We start from the raw sequence: 19,541 nt of genomic DNA, 5'->3' as shown, positions 1-19,541 counted from the left end.
GTTCAAAATACAATATTATAAAATAGCAGGTTTAATTACCATGTTGTTTTGATTCATTCCAGCCTTAAATAAACTCTATTGCTGTGTGCATATAGCATTGCTATAAAAGAAAAGTTAGGAGCATATACTACTTTACCTCAAATAATCCTTGCTTTTTAATAAGGGAGTTCCCTTCTAACGTCCAAAAGTAAAGGTGTGATTTTCCACATGTAACTATTATATTTGTGTCTGTAGGATGAAAATCTGTTGTAAATACCGCCTCATTAGAACACTTGAAAAGAAAGAAAGAAACAATGTATCAAAATTTAAAATACAGATAAAACAAAATGATTAATTTACAAGTGTTTTCTTGTTAGACAAATTAGTCAACTTATGATACATAATTATGTACCATTTTTGGTTTGAAATTTTTTTGCTGATTTTTTTACTTTAAGTGACAACACACTGATATAACAAGCATTTTGGATAAAATGTCTTGAAGGAAAGAGCTGAAGTGAAAACATTTTCTAATATCTAAACATTTGAACCACGTCTTAAAAACTGTGTCCGATATTCTTAAGAGGCAGCTCTCAAATTAAAATTTGTTTACAGCACTTTTCTGTATGCCCTCTTATACATCCCTATAGTTGCTTTTTAAAATTTCTTAATAAACTCTAACATGATTGTGACAGCAAAGCAAAAATAAGACCCTTTTCCTTCTCTCCCTCCCTCCAAAAAGCCCCCCACAGTATTTTCAACCATGAGAAGAAATATTTCAGATATCTGTACTTTATATTCTTTGTCTTTTATAAATTAAAGCACTAATAAGAATTAAAAGGTACAGAAAGAAATTTGACCACAAAAATTCAGATCTACATACAATCAAGCATTTTATTGCACAAAATATCTTATTGCAACACCTTGACATCTGCCAGCCTCTCTTCCTTCTGCCAGTCCCATACAGAAAGCACATGGTCATTTGAATCATCCACGGAACAAAGGTTACTTCCTCCATTCTGAAGCAAAACATTTTAAAAATAATTTATAAAATAATTCAGAAATTCGTAGGTACAAATCTAAAAGTTATTAAACATTACTAGATCCAAATCCTACAGACGGAAGTAAACTGTGGAGTTTTGCTTGAGTAGTAAAAGATTTAGCTCTCAATTTTTTCAGAATGCTGTGTATATGAAACTTTAAATAATTTAACTATACATTCAGCACACAAACACTTTATACATGCATTTACTTACAGACTTAGAAAAAGCAATGCAGGTGACAGCACGGTCAAAAAAGCCCATCCCAATGATATGCAGTGTATTCAAAGTAACAGAATCCCAAACACGTACATGGGGTGGTAATTGCTGTAAAAAATTAAAGCAGAAGCAACTGAAATTTTTTTTTGGGAAAGAGTATCCGCATTTTTTAAAATTTGAAAATACTTGAAAACACATGTTATTAACATTTAATATCAGTATTATTGGTAACACCAATATAGTTCTTCTGCTGTATAATGACAGATGGCCTTGCAAATGACCCAGTAATAGCCACACATATGCCTAGTCATTGCGATTAATTTGGCAGGGCAAAGAGCATCCTCCAATCCCAGGTGACCAGTACTAAGTGGGAGGTGTTAAGCACCTTGCAAGATCAGATCTACAATTAGCCCATTTCATGTCCTGCTTCAAGGTCACAGAGTCTTAACTGCAGCAAACAATATACTGTTTCTAGCTGGTATCGAATTACTAATGCACAATAAACAAAAACAAGAAAATCAGTTACTGGCTGATTACTTTCAACAACAGTGGAAAGTTGGCCATAGAAAAGTACTTTATTATTAGTCTCCCTTTTTATAACATTGGTCAGAACCATCTTTGTTTAGCTTAAAATCAATTCAGTATATGAATAATTAAAATTATTTGCATGTCAAAGGTACATGTTTAAAGTTCTCTCCTAACAATCACTTACAGTAATACAAAGATAATAGAGTACATTGCTCAATATGATGGAGACCTAAATGCTTCTTATATCCACTAGAGGGCAGTCCCTGTAAATATGAGTTAATTAAAAATATTATCTCAAAGCAATTAGGAAGAATTGCACAGAATTTATTCTATGTATACAATAGACTAATAAATGAAGGCCAAATCTAAAATGTGTGTGTGTATAAAACTTTTAAGTTAACTGACGTTTTAATGCTGTATCAGGCCCAATTATTACTCTTGATCTCTTATTGATCATTAATAAATAAAACTAACCCTTAAAGAAAACTTAGCTTCTTTCAAATAACAGTGTGGATTATTTTTAAAAACAAGACAAACACAGCTATCAAAATTTTGGATCTTATGGTCCCATCTTTCCTCTGGAGCCCACCTCCAAACCTCCTCGTGTTCTCTGTAAGGAATGGAGCTGGAGAGTCAGAGACGGACAGACGGCATCAGAAAATGGAACTAGCTGATGGAACTTGACAATTCCATTGGCTACCTTGGCATCATTCAATTAGCTTCTGTCAAATTAAGAATATAATGCTTTGCATTTTTAATTTTTAAAATTCAAGGATAATTTAACGACTGCACAGAGCTAATATACCACTAACTACAATACAATAATATGTCTTGTGAAATATGAGCATGTTACTGTAAACAAAAGGTTTGCTCACTTTTCCATCCTTAGAGGTACCTGCAACCTGACCTGTTGCTATGGTGATCCGGTCAGGATGGACAGCTAGGCTGGAAAAGAAAAAGTTGTCAACCTTCATATTTAAAGCATTGATGATATATTATAACAGCCAAATGCCAAATTCCATGCAGACTAAAACAAGAGTCTACAGACTTAGTCTTATTACTTCAGTTACATAAATGCGTATTAGGAATCTAAAAAATGTATCCCCAAAATAGAGACAAAACTACTTTCATGACCTTTTATTCCCCAAACTCTTCTATCACTACAACTCAGACACTAGAACCAGTTGGTGATTCGTTTGTGCCCTTCCAGTTTCTTAACATACAGTATAGTAGTACAGTACTACTTGGTTCTTTTTATCAAGTTTAGGCTTTGATTATCCTTCCTCTTGCTCTGGAAAAATACTATTGTTATCCACTTCAAAATTCTACAAGGGTACAAATTTTAGGGCCGTGAATCTAAGTCTCAGAAACAGAATTCCAGAACCAATAAATTAAACCATTTGACCCCTAGAATCAGCTGTTCAGATAAACAAAATATACTCAGCAATTACCACTGTACCCAAGAGAAGAGAAATCATCAATGTATTGTTTAAGAGGAGAGCAAGCAATACTGCAAATATGTTAATTCTTCTTTCACTGCAGCTGCTTCTCACTTAGTCCTGGAGGCAGAGTGCCAAGCAAAATGAACTTTGACAGCTAGGGGATAAGGAATTCACTCTACTTTCAATACAGAATATTATCCACTCTCTAAAACCCTGAATGCTTTGAAAAATTCAAAGGAGTAGGAGAGTTTGAAAAAGACAGATGAGATGAAACAGTTAATCAAAATCCAAGTTAAAATCTCACTGTAAAACCACTAAGCTACTCGATGAATTCATTTCATGGAGCATGTTCATGGCCCTATATAGTTAAGGTTGCAACCAGATTCCATTATCAGTACTATTTTTAGCCTCTTATAGAGGCAAAAAGGTGTTTCATAATGCTTAACCTAGAGAAATGTAGATAAAGGAAGCTAGAAGCATTTATACAGTCATGCTGAAAAGTATTAAGAGGAGCCCTAAGAATTAACAAAGTTCATGACCAAATTATCTTAACAACAAAGACATAAGGGAGGGGAATATAGACAAATAGACCATAGAACCTGAAGGTAAGCAGGTCTAACAACAAAGTCAAATATCTAGATTTTCCGCCTTCTCTACGTATGTAAAGAGAGACCAGTTATGGGAACCAAACACAGGGAACTGAAACTGCACTTTATAACCACCCTGTGCCAGCACTTTGTTCGGATCTAGAATAAAAAGCACATAAATATTATGATGATAGATGGACTAGAATAGATCTTCTGGAAGGAAATGCAGAGTTATCAGACGAGCCAAGATGACAGGCAGTCTCTTAGGTAACAAACATCTAACACATGAAGATTTAGAGGTTAAATTACTAGAATTCTCTTTTCAGAGAGGAAAGAACATTAATTAATTTTTTTAAAGGCAACATTAGCATTTCCCAGAACCCCATTTCTATAAAAAAATAAGAATGTTTTGGAGACTTACCACTTCACATCATCATTGTGACCAGTGTAATGTCTCTGAAGTTGTTCTTCAACATTGTATAACACAACTACTGATGCAATGAAATACACAGTTTCGCCCGTTGGAAGTAGGTATAGGTTACTGCGACAGTCCCGACCCCTATACCCATAGCTAGCATGCTTGTTAAGAAGAAATAACACTACTTCTTATGAATTAAGAGACTGACACATGGAAAATAACATATTGTTGCCCCTTCTGTACAGTGAAAATACCAGATCCCTGCAAACTTGCAGTGCAGGCAATATACTTTCATGGCAATTCCTGGTGTCTTTACTATCCTTTGACATTTGTGCAAACTACCAGCTTTGTTTCAAGAGCACTTATTATTTAAATTGATTGGTTATATGAAAGAATCATTTGGGCTGGAAGAGAACTCTAGTAGGTCATCCAGTACCACTCTCTGCATCATATCAGGACTGATTGCCTTATCCTTTGTTCGGGGTGATTGATTCATTATCCTCGTCATTTACAGTTTCATATCTATCTGGATAGTAAAGAGTTGCATCATACATTTCAATTAACTGGTACAGTATTGAAAAGGCAGTGGGCCAGATCCTGATGCCAGTCACATCAGTGATAAACCAAACTAAGTCCAGTGAAATAACTGGAGTTAATACATGTTTAAACCTGTGTAAATGAGATCACAATTTGGCCAAATTAAGTTGTCTTACTCAAGTATGTAATAAACAGGCATCAGGGGACATGGCGACCCTGCTAATATGGGGGAGTGTGGTCTCAGCTAGGTCCTGGCTAAATGGAAGGATATTCCCAGGTGGTCCAGTATGGAAGAAAGGGGTTGTGTTATGGAAAAGGTTGACAACCACTGACATACAACATTAATATAACACAATGCTTTATTTTTCCCCAGGTCTTTTAGTATATACAATTAGATTGTAAGCTTTTTGAGGCAGAGATAATGTTTATAAAGTGCAGTATAAATCTACTGTGGTTTAGAAGTGATTTTTAATAATAAAAAGAATATAGAAATGAATACATATTTTGTCCTCCATTCATTATGGGCAAGGATGGTTTGACCCCGCTGTTCAACCATGCGTTGATATGATGCAGGAAATGAGGCCAAATTTTTCAAACTTGGGTGCCTAAAATTAGGTAATTAAATAAAGGTTTCCTGACTTTTCAAAGGTGCTGAACTCTTGCACCTCCCACTAACTTCAACAGGACTAGTGAGTGATTGCTCAGCATTTCTGAAAATACAGCCATTTGTATTTGGGCACCTAAATATGTATTCAGGAACCCAATTTTAGGCTACCAGATTTGAAAGTTTCAACCAACACTCTGTTAAGTTTTTTGAGATACCCTAACTGTAAAGTAATAAAGAAGCGTGCATGAATGAAAATAGCAAGTGTCTCTCTTATGGATGACTTATTGGTAATGAAGAGGAAAACTAAAAGCTTCCTATTTTTAAGAAAACTTTATCATTGGATTACAGGACACCATTTTATTGGCTCAATCTTCCTATTTGTCTGTATAAAGTCCGATCCTATTCCCATTGAAGTCAATATCAAAACTTCCTTAGACTTCAACACCTTGCAGAATCAAGCCCATAGAGGTTAGAAGTCGGAAAGTCAAGAAGTTAAGTAATATTATGGCATATAACTTTATTTATATGGAGGAAATCCTTAAGTAAATAACTATTATATATAAAATATTTATCTACTTGGGAAAAAATATCTTTTTCCTCCCCCTTCCCACTCTCTTCTCTTTTGAGCAGCATTGCAGCCAATTTTCCATACCCCTCCATGTTGTCATTTACCATCTAGCCAACTCCTCCCCATCAGCCTTCTTCTCTGATTTCAACTCCTGGCTTTCTCTTTTCTTCTCCTCACAATCTCCCACCCCCATCCTTTGTGACTTCAACTTCTATGTTGATGACCCATCCAACCCCTTAGCTGTGTGTTACCTCACCCATCTCCCTTCATTTGATCTGCACCATGGCTCAAATCTCATTAAAAAGGGGCACTGCTCTCTCTCTCTCTGTTGCTGAATTCCCCCCTCTGACCATTACCTGGTCTCTTTTAGCATCACTCATGAGCCCCCTCCATCATGCCCTGTCACTTGGCATTTACATAACTTCCAATCCATCAGCATGAGTGACTTCTCGTCTGCTCTCAGCCCTCTCTTCACTTTCTTTCATTTATATGGTTGTTAATTCTCTCCATGTTTCACTCTCCTCCACGCTTGACTTGTTTGCCCCACTCTTTGATCACAAGGTCCATCCTGCCAACCCCTAGTCCTGGCTCTCCCCCAACACCTGCTTCCTCTGCTCCTGTTCTCACGCTGCAGAAATCTCAGGAACAAGCTGACTTCTTCCCCTACAAATCTGTTTTCTCTTCTTTCAGTTCTGCCATCTTCCTAGTTCAACAACTCTTTGCTAGCTTAATTGAGTCTCAGGTCCTCAATCCCAGCTGCCTTTTTGACACCTTTGAGTCACTCCTCAAACCCTCCTCCTGCCTCTACTTCTCTCTCCACACAGCTCACTGATTTCTTCCAAGAGAAAACTGAACAAAATACAAAGTGACCTTCTCCCCTCCCCTCCTACAACTCTCTCCCATCACAATTGCAGATGCTTCCTCATCTGCTCTCTCCTCCTCTAACCCAGGTACTTGCCTCAGTGAAACCATCCTATCAGCTGAGCTCCCTTATGCCCATTCTCATCCCTCCCCATCTCTTCTCCTTAACCTCTCACTCTCCTCTGGTTTACAATACCCACATGCTTTAGTCTCTCCAATCTTGAAAAAAAAACCACCCCTGCTGCTTCTACTACTGCCACGCCTCCCAGTTATCGCTAAGATAAGAACGAGCTGTTCTCAGTCATTGTCTGGGGGTCCTCTCCTCCGGTTCCATCCTAAACCCTCTCCTGTCTGGCTTCCGCCCTTTGCATTCCACTGAATCAGCTCTTGCCAAAGTCTCTAATGACCTTTTCCTAGCCTAAGTCAGAACTAGTACTCCATCCTCATCCTATTTGACCTGTCAGTTGCCTTTGACACAGTCGACCATCCTCTTCTTTGTGAAATCTTGTCCTCCCCTTGGTTTCTGTAACTATATCCTTTCCTGGTTTTCCTCCTCCTCTTTAATCCCTCCTTCAACGTGTCCTCCAGAGGATCCACCTTATTCTCCCTCCAGTTTTGTGTAGGGCTCCATAGGACTATATCTTTGATTCGCATCTGTTCTCCCTCTCTGGATAATCTCACCTACAATCTGCAAACACAAATTCAACTCCCATCTCTATGATGACAGCTCACAGATCTACCTCTTTACTCAAACCTGTTTCCTTCTGTCTCTCTGATATCTCCTTATGGATGTCTAGCTGTCAGCTCAAGTTCAACCTGGATAAAACAGTGCTCTTAGTCAAACCCTCCTATCTCCATCACCATTCTGCCTGTCATTCAGGCTCACAATCTGGGTGTCATCTTTGCCGCAGATCTCTCTCTAGGTCCTTGCATCCCGGCTATGTCTAAAGCTTGCCAATTCTTTCTGCATAATATCTCTAAGATACAGCTTTTCCTAACTACCCACAAGGCAATTATTCTTGTCCAGGTTCTCATCATCTTATATCTAGATTACTACAACATCCTTCTCTCTGGCCTTGACAAATGCAATTTTGCCCTGATCGTATCCAGTCACGATTCCGATGCAAGAATCTCCTAGCCCATTGCTTGACCATATCACCCCCCTCTTCACATCTCTCCACTGGCTCCCGCTTCTTTATTGCATTGAACATATGTAAGCAGGGTCAGAATGAGCTCTCCCCTGACAGCTTGTGATAAACGGTGGGGAAAGAGCTCAGGAGCAGACTGTTTGCATAGCTACATGTTTTCTGACTAGGGTATCAGCAGTCAGACCTTCGTTGACAAAGTGATCAGTTTTGGCTATTTGGGGTTAAAATTCACTTTAGTATTGAATGCAGGGGAAATGAAATGTTGTTCTCCTCATTGTATGAGTAAAGGGCAGAAGGGCTGTAATTAACTCGCTCTAATTAAGGGAGTCACCCTAAGGTTAACCTCACTCACTAAGTGTACGGTTGTGATGCCATATCCAAGTAAGAGTCAGAGGCAGTAGGGACAGATGTTCCTACCTGGTAGTGTGGACCTATTTAAAGCGTCCCAGAAGCCGTTTGACCCTCCCTCCTCAAGTGTTTGAAAAAACAGAGCTGACTAGACTGATTTGAAAGTCCTGGTTCTTTCTTAGTGATTACTGGAACTGAGCTCACTGATAATCTGATCTAAGGGAGCGGAACGTTAGACCTGGTATATAGACAGTGTTGAGGTGAAAAGACAGTGCAGAAGGGGTAGCAGCAGAGAGGTTCCCCACTATTCAGTGAAATCACTACAGAGCTGAAATCACTGAGAAAGGGAATAAGTGGTGGAACCTCAGAACACAGCATTGCAGGTACAGGCAGCAGTGATGATGGCAGCTGTCAGTAGCAGCAGTTAAATGCAGAGACATTGACAGACAAACAGCAGCTGAGACTGCACACACACAGATGGGCAGAGGTGAAGGCATCACTCAACCACCCTCTCCCCTCAGGGACGGGAGGTGAACTCACCCAAACACATCCCTGGACTCTGGGGACGTTGCTGACCTTGGACAACAAACTGAGTGGAGTGCAGCAGAGGAAAAATGTTAAAAAGACATTCATCCCTTGGACTTTCATACTGCAAGGTGGGAAACCGAAAAAAAGGACACTGCCCAAGATACCATGGGGCAGGTGTTTTACTCATTGGTTGTGTACATTCAAGTAATTGTTGCAATGTTTTCCCAAATTAATGCTGTGTTTTCTTCTTTTAATAAAAGTTTTATTTTGTTATACATAGATTCAGTGCTTGCGAGAGGGGAAATGCTGCCTCTGAAGACACCCAGAAGTGGTATTTATTTTCTCAAGATTAGTGGGTGGTGGCGCAAGTGGTTTCTGTTTTGTATTGTTCAGAGGGGCCCCGAGGTATTGAACCCAGCCCTTGTTGCTGCCTACACCATCTGGCAGAAGCATTACGCATATGCTAGTTGTCTTCATTTTACCTTGAAGGCCTATCCCCACCTTACCTATTGAGATGTTGATTCCCACCTCCAATTAGAGAATGCCTGTCATGACAGGGACATGGGCAGTCAGACCTAGTGGTCAGAGCAGGAGTCAGGCTGGGTTGAGTACCAGAAGGCAAGAGTCCAAGACAGGCCAGAGGGCAAACCAAGAGTCAGGCGTAAGGAGACAGGCAGAGTTGGAATCTGGAAGCGGGGCTCTTACATGCGGGGTCTGAAGCAGAGACAGGCAGGGGGACTGTGCTGTTGCTCAGAAAACTCCCTGTCATAGCTTCCTGGTTTATGTACTGGTGCCAGCCAGTCAGCAGGCTGTGAGGAGCTGCCACTCAGGTCCTGCTGGGCAGTACTTCCTGTTGAGCCTAGCCTCACAGGTCCTCCCACGGAAGCCCAGTCTAAGCCTCCTGTTGTGATGTGGGGGTGTCAGCAGACCATAACCCCATAATCCCAGCCCTGCAGGTTCTTACAATGCCAGCCTCCATCGTCCACTTGTTAAATTTTAAACAAGCATCTTTGTGCTTTCTCCTGTGCTGCTCCTCCTGCTTGGAAAGAGCACCCCATAAACATCTGCAAAGCTACCTCACTGTCCTCCTTAAAACTTTCCTTTGCCTAGAGGCAGACAAAAATCTTGACAATGGTTAGGCCTCTGCTGTGCTGAGACCACTGCCTATCATGCTGACCAATATTGTCATACTGTTTCCTTGCTCTCCCTGTCTGTATCCATCTGTTGTTGTTTGTCTTATACTTAGCTGACCCTGCATGCGGTGTGGTGACCCCAGTGCAACAAGATAACCCCTGTATGCACACTGGACAGCAATTGACTCAACTGAGAAAAAAGAAATATATGCTCAACGGGCAGAACATTTCAGCTCACTTCTTAATCACCCTTCCAAAATTTCCAAGGACGCAATTAATGCTCTTCCACAATATCCATTAAAAGGAGAACTTGTACTAGCGCCCACCTTATGAGAATACAACAGCAATCAAGCAGATGTCACAAAGCAAAGCACTCAGACTGGATGGCATGCTAGCAGATATCTATAAGCAGGGTGGCTACCACACTGCAAGGCACCTCACATGGCTCTTCCACATTATTTGGGAGCAGGAGTAGGTGTCACAGGATTTTAAGGATGCCAACATTGTCCACCTCTATAAACATTAGGGTGATATGGCAAACTGATAATCATTGTGGCATTTCCCTACTCTCTGTTGCTGGGGAAATTCTTGCATGGGTCATACTGAAGACTTAACACCTATCTTGTGGAAATCAACTTTTCCGAGTCCCAATGTGGATTCTGGTCTGAATGGGGCTCTACAGACATGATCTTCACAGCTCATCAGCTTCAGGAAGAGTGCTGGGAGCAAAACGGAGGTCTTTATATGGTGTTTACCAAATTAGTTAAAACTCTGGACTCTAAATCATGAGGGACTCTGGAAATTTTTGTTTATCTCTGGATGCCCTGCCAAATTTGTCATTCAGTCCTTCCATGATGGGATGATGGCCAGAGTGGTGGAAAAGGATCATCAATGGCACCAAACAATGTTGCCTGCTGCCTCTCTAACTCTTTTCCATCTTTTTTTTGGCTATGCTTATGGATGCATTTCCTGACATTGACAGAAGAGTATTTATCCAGTTCTGCACTGATGGGAAGTTGTGCAATCTGCAATGCTTCTGTGCTCACACAAAACTGGCGGGTTTACTCATTAAGAAGATTTCATTTGCTGATGACTGCCCTGGTTGCTCACTCTATTGATGACATTCAATTTATACAAGACCACTTTGCTAGGGCAGTCAATCACTTTGGTTTCAAAATCAGCTGAAAGAAAATTGAAGTACTGTACCAGTCTGTGCTACCTAAAGAGAATGCCACCACTGATGACAAGATTACCCATTGCATAGCCAAGGCCAGTTCTGCATGTGGAATGCTCACACATCATCTATGAAACAATAGGGACGTCAAAATAAGCACTAAGCTAAATGTCTATTGGAGAGTTGTGCTTACAATGCTTCTATATCGTTTTGAGACTTGGACAACATATCTCTGCCACATTAGGAAACTTGATCAGTTCCATATGTGCTGTCTTTAGTCTATTTGCAGAATCAAATGGTAGGACAAGATTCCCAATACTGATATCCTTAATTGTTGTTGGATGTCTGACATTCAAAGCATGCTCATAAAAGCTCAGCTGCATTGGTCAGAGCATCTCATTTGTATGACCAAATTGAAATTATCAATGGCCATACTTTATGGTCATCTAAAGCAATGCACTTGCTTTCCTGGAGGCCACTACAAACAATATACAGACACACTGAAGTCAAACTTGAAAGCATGTCAGGTTGATCCCATAACTGAGCAAGATGGCTGAAGATTTGTCATGTTGCTATTAACTGCTTTGAAGCAAGGTGCATTAACACCTTATGTGAAAAACGTTAATAACACAAAGCAAGGATACAACAGCCTACAATGGTCATGGATAATCTTGCCTGTCCCACATGTAACCATGTTTGCATTTCTCTCATTGGTCTGATCTCACATATACATAGGGTACCAGATAGCAACTGTGAAAAAACGGACAGGGGGTCGGGGGTAATAGATGCCTATATAAGAAAAAGTCCCCAAAAACGGGACAGTCCCTTTAAAAATGGGACATCTGGTCACCCTACATATACATGTTCACCTATAATGTTTGCTGAATCCTTGTACATCGACACTGACGTGAGACTCCATTATCGTCATACTTAGGTTGTAATCTCTTTGGGGCATGGACCATTGTCTTGTTCTCTGTTTATACAGCATCTAGCACAATGGTGTCCTGGTCCATGACTAGGGCTCCTAAGTGTTATGGTAATACAAATAATAGTAAAATATAGTAACATCTTTGTGCCCATATTCTGCAAAGACATACACATGAGTTTAACTTCTAAGCTTGCAAACAGTCCCACTGACTACGTCCAAAGAAAGAAAAGTCTAAAAGAAAAATTCAGCATGGTATTCTTTGGAAATATTTTTCCTCCTTTACCTTCTAACTACCCAGCACTGGCTTGAGGCTGTTAACCTTTGAGATATTTCCATGAATTGAAAACTTTAGCTTTCTAATAGGCTATACAATGGATATCACCAGTGCCGGCTCCAGGCACCAGCTGAGCAAGCTGGTGCTTGGGGCGGCAGATTGTTCGAGGCGGCATTCGGCCCAATCCTAGGCCATTTTTTTGTTGTTGTTTTTTTGTTTTTGGTTCCGCTCCGGCCACCCTGTAGGGGGCAGCGGCGCGGAGAACCAGAGCGCCCTGCAGTGCAGTCCTCTTCTTTCCCTCCCCGCCGACCAGAGCAGAGCCCTCGCGGCAGGCGGCAGGAGACGGCGCAGTGGGAGGGGCCGCGAGGCAGCGCCCCTGCTGTAGCCCTGGCCGTCCCCTTCTCTCTCTCCCGCCTGCTCCTTCCCCCTCCCCCCACCAGCCAGTCCCCGCGCTCCGTTTTTTTTTTGTTTTTGTTTTTGCTTGTGGCAGCCAAAAAGCCAGAGCCGGCCCTGGATATCACACTTTAAAAAACAAGGCATAGGAATACTCACACTGAAGTCATGGCCTATCCCCATCCCAACTATAATTTTTTATACAATATTGAAACATTGCTGGCGGAGTGGAGTCTGAGGTCTATGCCAACGCAGCCTTCATTGCCCATCTGTCAAATTTTCTAGCAAGTACCTTCATGCATTCTCCCATGCTTGCCCTTATGCGGAGGAGTGCCCAATAAAAATGTGTAAAATGATCACATTATCCTCCATCAAATCCCCACTAAAGTTTCACTTCTATCACGACACTTACAACAAAACTTGATAATAGATGACTGGCATCTAAATGTGGATTTCTGAGTCTAACTTTAGGCTCCAATTTAATTTTTTTTTAAATTTCTAACTACAGTGAAGAGAATTTGTCATGTACAAGAATGTTCTATAAGACCCCTTTTGTTATCAGTGTACTGCAATTATAGCACCTCTTAAAAAAGACAAGTGTGCAATTAAAAAAAAATAGCGTAATAAAGTACTGATGTGTATCAGAAAAGAAGCAAACTTGTTTTATGTACACTATAATTAGTAATCACAGTTCACTAAATTCTTGCAATATGCCCAATTTTAATTTGTGATAGTTAACATGTTTTAAACATAACCTTCAGGCAACATTTAAGTGAAACCTTCCTCGAGCTGCTTGACTATTTTGCATAAAATCTGGAGCAGCAGTCTCAATAAATTATCACCTATTCAAAAGTGAATGTGGCCTAATAGTTCATTAAAGAAACTAATTCAACATAAAGACCTCAATTTTGCTAAATAATTTTTAAAACAAAATTTTAAGACAATTGCTAAGAAATTAGTAGTTCCCAGTAATACTCTAGCATAAAAAGGATACACCCATTCCAGTTTAAGCCTCTTGGCTGGTAGTTCTACTTTTGCTTCCAAATTGTAAGATTCCACTTGATCTTTGGGCATGTACATGGTAACAGGACGTCCACGCAGAAACATTTTTACATATCCTTCTTCTACAAAAAGGGTCAGAAATGTTTAGAGAGTTATACATAAACACATCAGCAAAGATTTCTCCTCCAACTGCTCCCACCTATCATTTCAGTGAATAATATTTTTGCATAATACAGCGTTTCAAACTTATATTATAGGACATGTAGCTTTTGTTTTTGTTTTAGTCAAAAACTAACGCTAGATAGGGGTTATCAAACAAAGGGCATGAAGTCCCCTTTTGGTCTAAATATTTTGAGACTAGCAGCAAACTCTTCAACTAGACTATGCAACAAAGAACTATAGAAATGAAAAGATTAAGACCAAACCATTACTTTCAGGGGAAATTAATACCGTATGTACATATTTCCTTTTTATATCAGAACTGAGGAAAAACACCAAAGTAAAAATTACAATTAACGCAGGAATGCCACTTAAAATTATTTTATTTAGTTTTTGATGGATATTTACAGTTCTGAGCATCAGCATCTAAAAATACTTAAACAGTTAGTTGCATTCTTTGCATCTCAGTGTAAAGATGTACTTTACACTTGATACATAATGTGAAAGGTACATCACGTATAAACACAAACAATTAGTAAAAAGAATCATGCAGACGTACATGCAAAAACAGTTAAGTGTTTAAAGCATAGCTAAACATTGAAACAGGAATGACAAACTGACAACACATTATAGAAAGAAAAATGATGTACAGGAAAGAAGCTACAAAACTGAACTTTGCTAATAGAAAGTAAACATTTAGAAGAGAAAACATTAGAAATACTGTAGTTGGGGGGTCTTATAAGAAATATGTCTGAGAACAGAAGCATGAATTAATAACAGATCTGAAAGTATTGACTTGGGGATTTCATGGGGCTTATAAAACTAGGAGATCTAGGAAATGGCATGAAGCTCTGACTAGGACTTTTAGAAATTGGCAGGGCCAAACAGGGTGTCTTGTGAACTTCTGGTGAAGTTTGTCCAGATTCAAAACTTGCTGGCTCCTGCTGCTCCATCAGCAGATCAAAGGATTCAGCCTTGCTCTCATGTGAATCAAGCAGTTTTGGAGTCAGTGACATCTGTAGAGTTACTAGACAGAATAATCATGTGCACAGAGGAAATGGAAGGGCAGAAGTAACAAAATTATGTAAATAAAACTTATACAATTAGGTCTGTTAAAGTTATGCTAAGGATTTTCAAGCATCATTAACACACATGCCAGTATTATTTTAATTTTAAAAACTAAAAGCTGTGTTTTAATAGGAGTACATGCATGCATTATTGGCCCTAGTCTTGTTTATATTGAGAATTCATTCAATAAAGAAATGTCATATGTTTAAACTATATTTTGCTATTGAACTGCAGAAATGTATATGCTCGGGAAACCTAGTTGTTCTGCCACAGCACTGCTCTTGCACGATGTCATGTACGATTATGGCACTATATTAAAAAGACTAATAGTTTTTTAATTGAGATTTCTAGTGAAAGAATGGAAAACAATATTAAAAGTGGACACAACTAAAATGTTAACAGATGTGTGGAGTTCAAGATGACTGATAACACTGAAGACATGTTTGGATATTTATAAATAATTAGGTTTCTAGTTCTCTATCAAGAAACAAAATATGCTCTTGCATTGCACAAGATAGATAATTACTTCGCTGTTCATATTAGCATGTGATACCCCTGTGATTAGGCTGAGAATATATTACCAGCACTAAAGTTATTGAGGCATTATGAGACTGTACATTTGGAAAGTTAACAGATTTTAGTGATGTCAACTCTAATCATGATTATTAAAAGGCAGGTAAGGGAGGAGATTATTAGGTCTCTCATTATTATTATTTGGTTACTTGAACCATAGTGAATTTTACAATTTTGACTACTAAAGCATGAAAAATACACATACAATACTGCACACTCCTTTCCTCCTACTTTCCTTAGCAAAGGTCATTAAATATCAGATCACTATAAAACTATAAATGTAAACAGACAGAGGCATCAGAGGACTAGAAACAAGAACCCAAGGACCAAATTATTACATAGCCTGTATTTCTGCAGCCAAAAATTTTGTGAACCCAAGCAAATGCAGGTGCATTTTCTCCTTTTAGGTAGTCAGTAGGGCTGTCAAGTGATCAAAAAAATTAATCGCAATTAATCGCACTGTTAAATAATAATAGAATACAATTTGTTTAAATATTTTTGGATCTTTTATATGTTTTCAAATATATTGATTTCAATTACAACACAGAATACAAAATATACTGTGCTCACTTTATGTTTATTTTTATTACAAATAATTGCACTGTAAAAAGCAAAAGAAATGGTATTTTTCAATTCACTTAATACAAGTACTGCAGTGCAATCTCTTTATCATGAAAGTTGAACTTACAAATGTAGAATTATGTATACAAAAACTGCATTAAAAAACAAAACAATGTAAAACTGAAGAGCCTACAAGTCCACTCAGTCCTACTTCAGCCAATCGCTCAGACAAACAAGTTTGGTTACATTTACAGGAGATAATGTTGCCCGCTTCTTGTTTACAATGTCACTGAAAGTGAGAACAGGCATTTGCATGGCACTGTTGTAGCCGGCATCGCAAGATATTTACATGTCAGATGCACTAAAGATTCATATGTCCCTTCATGCTTCAACAGAGGACATATGTCCATGCTGATGATGGGTTCTTCTTAGTAACAATCCAAAGCACTGCAGACTGACGCATGTTCATTTTCATCATCTGAGTCGGATGCTACCTGCAGAAGGCTGATTTCCTTTTCTGGTGGTTTGGGTTCTGTAGTTTCTGCATCAAAGTGTTGCTCTTTTAAGACTTTTGAAAGCATGCTCCACACCTCATCCCTCTCAGATTTTGGAAGGGACTTCAGATTCTTAGGCCTTGGTTCAAGTGCTTTAGCTATCTTTAGAAATCTCACATTGGTACCTTCTTTGCGTTTTGTCAAATCTGCAGTGAAAGGGTTCTTAAAACGAAACGCGTGCTGGGTCATCATCCGAGACAGCTATAACATGAAATATATGGTAGAATATGGGTAAAACAGAGCAGGAGACATACAATTCTCCCCCAAAGAGTTCAGTCACTAAGTAATTAACGCATTTTTTTTTTAACAAGCATCATCAGCATGGAAGCATTTCCTCTGGAATGGTGGCCAAAGCATGAAGGGGCATACGAATGTTTAGCATATCAGACACGTAAATATCTTGCAATGCTGGCTACAAAAGTGTCATGCGAACGCCTGTTCTCACTTTCAGGTGACACTGTAAATAAGAAGCAGGCAGCACTATCTCCTGCAAATATAAACAAACTTGTTTCTCTTAGCAATTGGCTGAACAAGTAGGACTGAGTGGAATGTAGGTTCTAAAGTTTTACATTGTTTTGGTTTTGAGTTCAGTTATGTAACAAAAAATCTACCTTTGTAAGTTGCACTTTCATGATAAAGAGTTTGCACTACTGTACTTGTATGAGGTGAATTGAAAAATACTATTTCTTTTGTTTACCATTTTTAGCGTGCAAATATTTGTAATAAAAAAAAAATATAAAGTGAGCACTGTACACTTTGTATTCTGTGTTGTAACTGAAATCAATATACTTAAAAATACAGAAAAATATCCAAAATATTTAATAAATTTCAATTGGTATTCTACTGTTTAACAGTGTGATTAAAACTGTGATTAATCACAATTAATTTTTTAATCGTGATTAATTTTTTTAATTAATCGCATGAGTTAACTGTGATTAATTGACAGCCCTAGTAGTCAGATGTCTTAGTGCTAATTGGACCTGCAATTGAACCCACCATTGGTTACAGACATAAAACTGCATGATGAATACACAGTGGTGGAGTTGAGACACCTTCCAAAATTTAGTAAAACAGTCATTCCTTTATAAGGGCTTAAACTTAATTGATGTAAAGCTAAAAAATGCAGGTTAGTGAAAAATTAGTTAAGAATACGCAATTTCTAAAATCCAAGACAAGATCTCTGGTTATACCAGAGAGACAAGTTACAGACATGTACCAAATGTGCATATTTAAAGTTCAATTCAATTATGTTTCAGAAATCAATACTATACACTTACTAAACATAATTCTGTATTACTATACTGTGCAAAAAAGCATTTAAAATTAATTATACACCTACTTCTGCTTACTGATAATTCAGACAAATCTACAATCTACCAAGGAAGATATAAGCAGAGGGAAAAACAATGTTTCTATAAGCATACATTAGATTTGCAGCAAAACAGCAAAAACAGGGCAGGTTCTATATCATAGGGCATGTCAGCAGAGGTGCAAAACAGCATTTCAAACACAGTGAGACATCCAGATGCTGCCATATAGCTCTCTCAACACTGAATTTTTAAAAAAGTCATTTACCAAAGACAACCAAAATCTAAATTATAACCCATTGTTATCATTATAGTGCATCCAAGGGTTATAATTCAGTCACTGTTACATGAATATTTTTAACCTTACTCAAAATAAATTGAAGAGTTTTAACTTTGCAATAAAAATGTATATTGGCTGTATAAAAACACAGCTTCTGTCACCCTGGTAACAGTTTTGCTTAGAGAGCTATGAGGTTTTGGAAGTGACGCCTACCTTTGCAGTGTGTCACACGGCGCTTCCCTTGTGATTACAGAGACAGAGACAGAAGTGCTAGATAAAGATGGGTTTGAGTACAGTCAGGCTCACCTACACCCCTGCTCTACTGGTTGTCCAGCTGTATCCTCTTAGAGGCTAACCTGTTGCTTGACAAAACATTGACCCATGGTCCATTCAGTGGATTGTGTGTAACTGCATTCAAAACTCTGTTTTTCAAGCCAACAGTAATACATTTAGAGCTATTTTATCATTAAAAGATTGGTTTAAGCTCCATTATGTAACTTTATGCCAAAAATAATTCGCTATTTAGGAATACTGGATATACTTTGCCTAGAAAAAAAACCTCTAACTGATTTCAGTGGGAATTTTGCCTGAATCAGAAGGGTAAGATCAGACTCACGTAGGTTAAATTATTCATTTAAGTTATGAATCTCAATGGAAAATTTTGAAACAAAGACTATTAAAGCCATATGTGCCTTTTTCCAGGAAAGTGAAAAAGAAAAAGTTACTACGAGACAAAATTATAAATGTAGCATATCAGAAGCTATTTTCTTGTTCAAGAGCTTAAGTGTCCATGAGAGGGAATTGGGCTGTGATGCAGAGAAGCAATAAGTACATGAGTAGTCCCAATGAAATCAACAAGACTACTTAAGTGATTGATGTGAGGCATAGGCTTATGTGCTTTGCTGGGGGGCCTTGATTATCAGCCCAAGAAACAGAAATCCTCCATCTTTAATTTAAATTATGATTATAGTCTGAAAAGTAACTATAAAAACACCACATGCTGAACCAGCAGATTTGTTTTCAGTGTGCATTCCATCACATTTGCTTATTCCAATGACAAAGTAAGTTTTTACTACTTTTTACTTTTGCTTGGCTCTGCAGAACCAACAGGGAAGCCAGCTGTACTCTATTTTGTGTCACATGCCATCAACAGGATTGATCGTAAAGTTTTAATGGCAGAGGCAAATAAACTCTGTCCTTATTTAAATTTAGAATGTAGCCTACAGAATCTTATTGATGGTGATAATGCATGAGCAGGAAAGAAAAGAACATTGACTTTCAAGTCAAAAGATGAGCTTCCAGAGCTTCAGTTAGAAAAACAATATTGC

At 38.5% G+C, this 19,541-nt stretch overlaps 1 protein-coding gene across 3 annotated transcripts in view; it reads right to left on the bottom strand.

Annotated features, from left to right (window-relative positions):
- EML1 (EMAP like 1) overlaps positions 1-19,541 on the bottom strand; it is a 177,058-nt gene that overhangs the window by 32,379 nt on the left and 125,138 nt on the right. For all 3 annotated transcript variants that reach the window (XM_054025083.1, XM_054025082.1, XM_054025084.1), the window contains 6 exons: positions 13,704-13,833; positions 4,214-4,363; positions 2,639-2,708; positions 1,233-1,343; positions 900-995; positions 137-271 (listed from right to left, as the gene is read on the bottom strand). In XM_054025083.1, the coding sequence (XP_053881058.1) occupies positions 137-271; positions 900-995; positions 1,233-1,343; positions 2,639-2,708; positions 4,214-4,363; positions 13,704-13,833 (692 nt within the window). The remainder of the gene's footprint in view (positions 1-136; positions 272-899; positions 996-1,232; positions 1,344-2,638; positions 2,709-4,213; positions 4,364-13,703; positions 13,834-19,541) is intronic.

The sequence above is a fragment of the Malaclemys terrapin genome, chromosome 4, assembly GCF_027887155.1.
Source record: "Malaclemys terrapin pileata isolate rMalTer1 chromosome 4, rMalTer1.hap1, whole genome shotgun sequence".
Taxonomy (NCBI): domain Eukaryota; kingdom Metazoa; phylum Chordata; order Testudines; family Emydidae; genus Malaclemys; species Malaclemys terrapin.
The sequence above is the reverse complement of the archived record's forward strand: the minus strand, read 5'-3'. Positions and strand labels throughout refer to the sequence as shown.